This window comes from Sinocyclocheilus anshuiensis, unplaced genomic scaffold (genome assembly GCF_001515605.1).
Source record: "Sinocyclocheilus anshuiensis isolate Anshui unplaced genomic scaffold, SAMN03320099.WGS_v1.1 scaffold1550, whole genome shotgun sequence".
Lineage (NCBI taxonomy): Eukaryota > Metazoa > Chordata > Actinopteri > Cypriniformes > Cyprinidae > Sinocyclocheilus > Sinocyclocheilus anshuiensis.
In genome coordinates this window covers 224,572-232,156 of record NW_015546121.1, presented here as the reverse complement: position 1 = coordinate 232,156, position 7,585 = coordinate 224,572, and the positions used below count along the sequence as shown (strand labels likewise).

The 7,585-nt window shown below is 40.2% G+C and overlaps 1 protein-coding gene across 3 annotated transcripts in view; it reads right to left on the bottom strand.

The window, feature by feature from the left end:
• LOC107700961 (mitogen-activated protein kinase kinase kinase kinase 4-like) overlaps window positions 1-7,585 on the bottom strand; it is a 58,694-nt gene that overhangs the window by 13,652 nt on the left and 37,457 nt on the right. For all 3 annotated transcript variants that reach the window (XM_016502840.1, XM_016502842.1, XM_016502841.1), the window contains 3 exons: window positions 5,808-5,913; window positions 2,291-2,458; window positions 971-1,114 (listed from right to left, as the gene is read on the bottom strand). In XM_016502840.1, coding sequence (XP_016358326.1) covers window positions 971-1,114; window positions 2,291-2,458; window positions 5,808-5,913 — 418 coding nt within the window. The remainder of the gene's footprint in view (window positions 1-970; window positions 1,115-2,290; window positions 2,459-5,807; window positions 5,914-7,585) is intronic.

The following is a 7,585-nucleotide window of genomic DNA, read 5'->3' as shown; positions in this document are numbered from 1 at the left end:
GAGTGTGTGTGTGTGTGTGTGCGTGAGTGAGTGTGTTTGTGTGAGTGAGTGTGTGCATGAGTGTGAGTGTGAGTGCGTGCGTGAGTGAGTGTGCATGAGAGTGTGCGTGAGTGAGTGTGAGTGTGTGCGTGTGTGTGAGTGAGTGTGCATGAGAGTGTGCGTGAGTGAGTGAGAGTGTGTGCGTGAGTGTGCGTGTGTGTGAGTGAGTGAGTGTGTGCGTGAATGAGTGTGTGTGTGTGAGTGTGTGCGTGAGTGAGTGTGTGTGTGCGAGTGTGTGAGTGAGTGTGAGTGTGAGTGTGAGTGAGTGTGAGTGAGTGAGTGCGTGAGTGCGTGAGTGTGAGTGTGAGTGAGTGTGTGTGTGAGTGAGTGTGTTTGTGTGTGAATGTGTGCGTGAGTGTGCATGAGAGTGTGCGTGAGTGAGTGTGAGTGTGTGCGTGATTGTGCGTGTGTGTGAGTGAGTGAGTGTGTGCGTGAATGAGTGTGTGTGTGAGTGTGTTCGTGAGTGAGTGTGTGCGAGAGTGTGTGTGTGTGAGTGTGTGTGTGAGTGTGTGCGTGAGTGAGTGTGTTTGTGTGAGTGAGTGTGTGCATGAGTGTGAGTGTGAGTGCGTGCGTGAGTGAGTGTGCATGAGAGTGTGCGTGAGTGAGTGTGAGTGTGTGCGTGTGTGTGAGTGCGTGAGTGTGCTTGAGTGTGAGTGAGAGTGAGTGTGTTTGCTTGAGTGTGAGTGAGTGTGTGTGTGTGAGTGAGTGTGTGCATGAGTGTGAGTGCGTGTGTGTGTGCGTGAGTGAGTGTGCATGAGAGTGTGCGTGAGTGTGTGTGAGTGTATGTATGAGTGTGAGTGTGAGTGTTTGTGTGTGCGTGTGCGAGTGTGTGTGTGTGTGTGTGTGTGTGTGTGTGTGTGCGAGAGAGCCGGATCACACAGAGGATGTTACACAACAGCGGCGTGACACAGAAACCTCCTCCAGGTGTTACCTGATATGGTCACCAGCACATTGAGTCCCTCCAGAACGTCCATCTGCTGGAAGCGTCTGCGGCTGATGAGCGGGTAGACCTTGCCCTGACCGCTGCGATCCAGCAGCATGAGGCCGCTCTCTGTGCCCACCAGCAGATTCACTCCTGCAGACACACACGTCACAGCTGATCCACTGAACACATCACGCCAGAGCTGCCTAAAGAGGGTATCAACACACTCCAGCCAGCTGATGGTTCAGATGACACTGTTTTTTTTTTTATGTATTTGAATAAGTACATAACCGGCCAGTGTTCGAAACTATCTCCTTACTTTAGCCCGATTCACAATGGTCAGGTTATAATAATGTTTTCTAATTTGAGTGGTACGGGCAGGTATTCATGGGAAATTCGAGCATGGCACTGCGTCATTACGTCACGTCTGTAAACATAAAGAAGTTGTCCCGGCTACTAGGCTATCGCATGTGAGGATCCTGCAGGTGGCGGATCGTTTATAGCCTTTTCTCACAGCAGCCGGAATAATTAAATTTATTATTTTGATGGCGGATTGTAATCCAGAAAGGATTATGTGTTTATGAAACACATGTGAATGAAATTAAATTATATTCCAGTTATAAATGTGCTTCTGATTACAGATAGCCTGGGATTACACAAGATTTGTATTTTAAAGAAAACCAGTTCGAAGGGAGCATAGTTTGCGTTTTGGGTTAAAAGAATTTCCTTATATGAAATTCAAATGGTGTGATAATTAGATTAGACTGTGCAGAAATTGAAATCTACACGCTAATACACGTAGTGCCGATGTTGTTAACAATAACAATTTGAGAAAAAATAATTTGCATGGTTTGATTTGATATGAGCTAATTAAGCGATCGTTAGATTTAATCACCATTGGTAGTGCAATTTATTGTAATGCTTTTTCCTCAGTTGGTCAGAACAGAAGTGTCAGACTTGTTACTCGTTCAGATGTCATTATCCGGTGAAAATGTACAACCCACGTAATGAAGATAATTCTGCAAATAGCTGCACTTGCAGGTTTCAAACAGAGATGGAGACAAAGAGGCAAAACTTACTGACTGCAGCTTTAATTTAAGAAGAATATAACTAGGACATATAATGTAATAGTGTAAATGAATCAGGATCTGTGAGAGATGCGTTTCTCATCAAAATAATGCTTTGCACATGTAAGACATAAAAGCTCATTTGCACTGGCATATCAATATCACAGAGCGTTAGTTCCTCAGATTCTGGGCTTTTATTTACAGTTAGAGTGCTGGTGAATCTGGTCTTTGGGCTCAGGAATCATGCCCTGCGGTTACTCACCCCAGAGCGCAGCGCACAGGATCTCTGAATTGAACCTCTTCTTGTACTTGCGGATCTCTGGCGTGTCGTTCTGGGGCCGTGTGTTGACAGGGTTGACGTTGACCACCGATCCTTTACGAGACGCGTCCTGCCGCAGAGCCTCCTGCAGTCGAGCATCATTACTGTAACCTGAGCAAACCAGACAACATCCAGCAGGCCTCGTTATTTAGATAGCACTTTCACAATACACATCATTTCAAAGCAGCTTCACAATGAACACAATCATGCTTCAGTTTGTTTAGAATATCTTCTTGCCTTAAAATCACATTTAGCAGATTAGCGCTGGACGATACCAGCAGATTTACTCTATAGCAGGGGTCTCCAACACGTTGCTCGCCGAGACATACTTGACATATTTGACATAATGATCCCGTTTCATATTTTAATTATCATTAAACTCGTGTTTGATTATCGTGATTTGAAAAACTCACAGTAAATACTGCTCAGCTTTAATCAAAGTTAAGAGTTTCACGCAGACGCAACACGCAGAGTATAGTTTCGTTTTGTGTGAAAACATGACTGAAGGCAGACTGCTGAGGGAAATTATATGAAAGAATGTACTGTATGATTGAATTATTTGCATGAATGTGTAATAGGAAACCGACTGTCTTCAGAAAAGCTTCGATGGCATTTGCTTTCCGTGTAATGCGTAATAAAGCAGAGGTTACCGTGGAAACAGCTCTGTTCTGCTGTTCATAAGCGCCACCTGCTGTCAAACTGTGGATTTACATTGAATTCATTCAGTCTGTCTGCCATATTTTTGTTCAGACCAATGCGAAAATTGGACCAAGTTTTTGTTGTAAACCTTAAAGGGGTTCTATTATGCTTTTTCACTTTTTCAACTTTAGTTAGTCTGTAATGTTGCTGTTTGAGCATAAAAAAGATCTGCAAAGTTACAAAGCTCAAAGTCCACTTCAAAAGGAGATATTTTATTTAACAGAAATCACTTTTCAAAAACTACGCCCCAGCCCAGCTAACCAATCAGAGCACACATCAGCCCAGCTAACCAATCACAACACACACCGGCCCAGCTAACCGATCACAGCACACACTGGCCCAGCTAACCGATCACAGCACACACTGGACCCGCTAACCGATCACAGCACACACTGGACCCGCTAACCAATCACAGCACACACTGGCCCCGCTAACCAATCACAACACACACTGAATGTAAAATATGTGAAAAATAATGTGTTTTTCGAACAACCTAGTATGAGAGCCTGTTCTAGTACACCCCCAAAACAAAATCAAGACTTTGTAAAAGAGCATAATAGGACCTCTTTAACCGGTCGATGGAAAATAGGCTACCTTAACTGTTATCAGAAGTGTTGAGATTTTTAGAATGCACATTAGCTTATGTAGAACTGTTTATGGAGCAGATTGGAAAATGTAATTTATCATTCTGACTTTTTATAAAAAAAGATTTTAAGGCTGAAATGTTATAATTTTATTTTTAAAAAATGGTCAAAACTTTATTTGAACATGTAGTACATGTCAGTAGATAACATGTTATGACTATTTTTTGTTAGTTGAAAAAACGGTCATCGTTTTTGTCACGGCCCGGTACGAAGCACCGAGGAGAAACTGGGTCTGGGTCCACATGCAGGTGAAAACTTATTTTTAATGAACAGAAAGGCCAACAAGGCAAAACAAAACAGATCTAGGAACGACAGATACGAATACATTGACAATACAGCCAGGCAGAGTGGTGAGTGAGAGGAGAAGATATAGTCTGTGACAATGGGGAACAGCTGAGGGTGAGTGTGATGAGTGAGTGACTGAACAGGTGTATGGAGATTGGGGAATTAGTGTAATGAGTGAACAGGTGTATGGGGTTTGGGGAATGGAGTCCGGGAGATGGCGCCCTCTGGAGGAGAGAGGGAGAAACGCAGGGCCCAGACTCATGACAGTTTTTTTATGTTTTTATTTAATTGTTAATGCAAACAAAAAGTGGATAGTGCTGCTAATTTTTGCTGGCTTTAGTCAAAACTTGGTAAAATGATTTCAGTGTGTGTATCAGTACGTTTTTAACATTTCCAGCACATTTTAACAATACCGTGTATAACAGTTTGGACTGATACATTATTTAAGAGATTTAAGTATTGTGTAATATGCTTTCATTTTTAAAAAGTAGCTCCCGAATGAAATAAGGTTGGAGACCCCTGCTCTATAGTATATATTGGTCTGTGTGAGTGCACTGTATGTATGCAGATGAATCTGTAATCTCAGAGAGGAAAAAACAAAACATTTACCCCCAAATTCTGTAATGCACTTCTTACAATTCCCATTATTGATTTTTTAGTCACTAAATGAAATACTGTTCAACAAACTGTAGTGAGCAGCATTCATTGGGGCACGCCATGAGTATGAGTCTCTGACTGCAACAATGGACAAAGGTTTTATACATTTTGACTGGATCTTGGCAGACTAACATAACTAAACTGTCCAACTCCATCAGATGAAGACGCCAGGACAAGAGCCAGACTCCTCTCAGAGGACAAGAGCACCACCTCTGGCAGCAAGCCCGGGAAGGACAGGTCTCACCTATAACCTTAGGATCTCGAAACAAAGACAGATCACAGAGAAATCCATTCATATGCTTTTCAAACCTTAAAACTGATGCAAACTACAACACACCCTTCTTACACTTAGTGTAACCAGTCAGGACTGAAATTTAAAAAAAAGAGACAATACCAGCATTTCCCACTAGCACTTGAGTGGATTCTTACTCAACAGATATGACTGTGATTGGCTACAATGATCGGTGCTTTAGACAACTCTACTGTAATTCATACTTATACTTCTATTTAAAGGGGTCATATGATGCGATTTCAATTGTTCCTTTCTCTTTGGAGTGTTACAAGACACATTTCATTACACCAAATACACAAAATAATGTTCTTTTTAGCAACATCATATGACCCCTTTAATAGAAGTGTCAAACTGAAATCTCGTGCTCACTGCAAAGGGATGAACTCTGAGTGTAGTGAGTCTCCATCCCAGAGAAAGCAGACTGACCAAGTTTTGGACCAAATTAGTAACAAGGTTAAGCTCCGGCGAGCAAAGCTTCACTTCAAGGTACTTTCATCTGCGTGTTCCAGATCTTAGGAGTCCTGCAGCGCTTCGTCTTCAAGCTGCTGAACCGATTCCCCCAAGAAGGCTTACTTTCCTTCAGCATTTTTTCTTTTGATGTTTTGTTAGATTCACTAATGAAAATTTGCAGCACTTAAGATCTGACAAGAGGTCAAATGATTGACATGACAATCCTATCCTGATTATTATTAAATCATCTAAATCTCTGTCATGTTCTGTACTGTTCAAAATATTCTGGGTTCAATCAACAACATTTGTGCCATAATGTTAAATACCACAAAAAAATGCGTTCGACTTGTTTGTGTTGTTCTTCAGAAGCAGCATAACTAGAGTTTGTCTCTCTCCTCACACAGGAGTGGTGGAGCGAGACCATCACACTTACCAGCATTATTGAGCGCGCTGCCGGTGGATGGAGAGACCTGCAGGAGACGCGGGTCAATGAAGGGCGTGAAAGACGAGGAAGACTTGTGCTTCGGCACGGTGGGAGTCTGTGAGAACACAACACAGAGCAGAATAACACTGAACATTTAAGCCTTCTCGAGTTTATGAATTATAATAATGCTTGTAAAAAGCATTCTAACAGCTACGACTAAACACACAGATGACAAAACATGCTGAATGTCTTGATGGTGGTTGGTGGAAAAAAAGGATGAATTGACTGATGAAAACCGCGATCATTACAATTCTAAGAAAGAGAGTAAAAAGCGGGGACATGGATGCAAGCAAACTGAAGGTGTCTGGCTAAATACAAACAAAAGGTGAACATTAATTTCATTAATTTTTCTAAAATATTACATAGTTTTATAGAAGGAGGTTTCATAGACTTGGCAAATTAATTTTTCAAAAGTTTGTATAGACATCTGTTATGGGCGTTCTTGGCAGTGATTCTGAGGCTTTTTAAAATATTGTTCATATCGATATCGGGATTATATCGTATCAACCAAACTAAAGAAATATATTGTGATATAAATTTTGGCTATATCGTCCAGCCCTACGATCCAAAGAAAGAATCTACATACATCAGCAGTTTCTGATCTAATTTCAAAATCTGAAGCAAAAACAGAATGGTCTAACTTTATCTTTGTGAAATTATGCTACATAAAATATATCTGCAGGAAACAAAAACAGCACACTGGTTGATTAAGAGCGCAAATTCACTCTCTGCCAGCAGGTGGCGCTTATGGAACAGCAGCAATGCAGCGTTTCCCTGGTTACCGCTGTAAACAAAGCAGCAAATTACAAATTTTTCTCTAAATAAAAGTGACATCTACCAGTCATAAGATTTGCGTTTTTCTTGCATTTTATTTGTTAACAACATCAGCTTTCCACAGCATTTCTATGAACAACAAAAAAATGTTGTGTCATTTAAATCTACCAATCAATATAAATTCAATTTGAATACAATGAATGGGATTCTGTGATGTTTCATGCTGCATTCGAAAGCTTCAAAACGAATCCACACACACCAAACATATCATAAAAGTAGCCAAAACAACTGGCAGTTCTCCAAGTTATACAACAGATTTGTTTAATGAATGGACCAAACTTTAAGTGATTACTTCACTGATAATCCTCTCTATGGAGAAGCGACCGGCACAAAATAATTGCTGAAAATTGACAGAGCTCGTTTCCCAAAGCAACTACGGTCACAAGTAACTTAATGTCATTATAGTTCAATGTAATTTAACAAACACAGTTCGCTAAAGATGCTTTTGGAAAACACACCCCAGATCTATCCAGTTTAATGTGAACCATTCACACTGGTTTCGTTAAACAAAATAAAGGATTCATTTAAAAGATTGAATCAAAAGAATCATCTATTGAAATTTAGTTGCAAAAAAGTGTTGTCATAATACAGTATAACAAGTTTAATAACTTTTCTCTTATAACAAAAATAACTTTTAAATGACAAAAACTTTGTAATTTAAATACAATAAAGAAATACACAAAAAATACATAAAGTTAACATTTTTACACAAATTAAAGTGCAAAAGAATTATAAGGACCAATAGGTATCACTTTACAATAAGTTCTCATTAGTTAACCTTAGTTAATGCATTAACATTCACAATGAGCAATAGCCACATTTGCTACAGAAGTTATTAATCTTTGTTTAAAAAATACAAGTCTTAGTTCATGTTAGCTCATTAAATAACACGG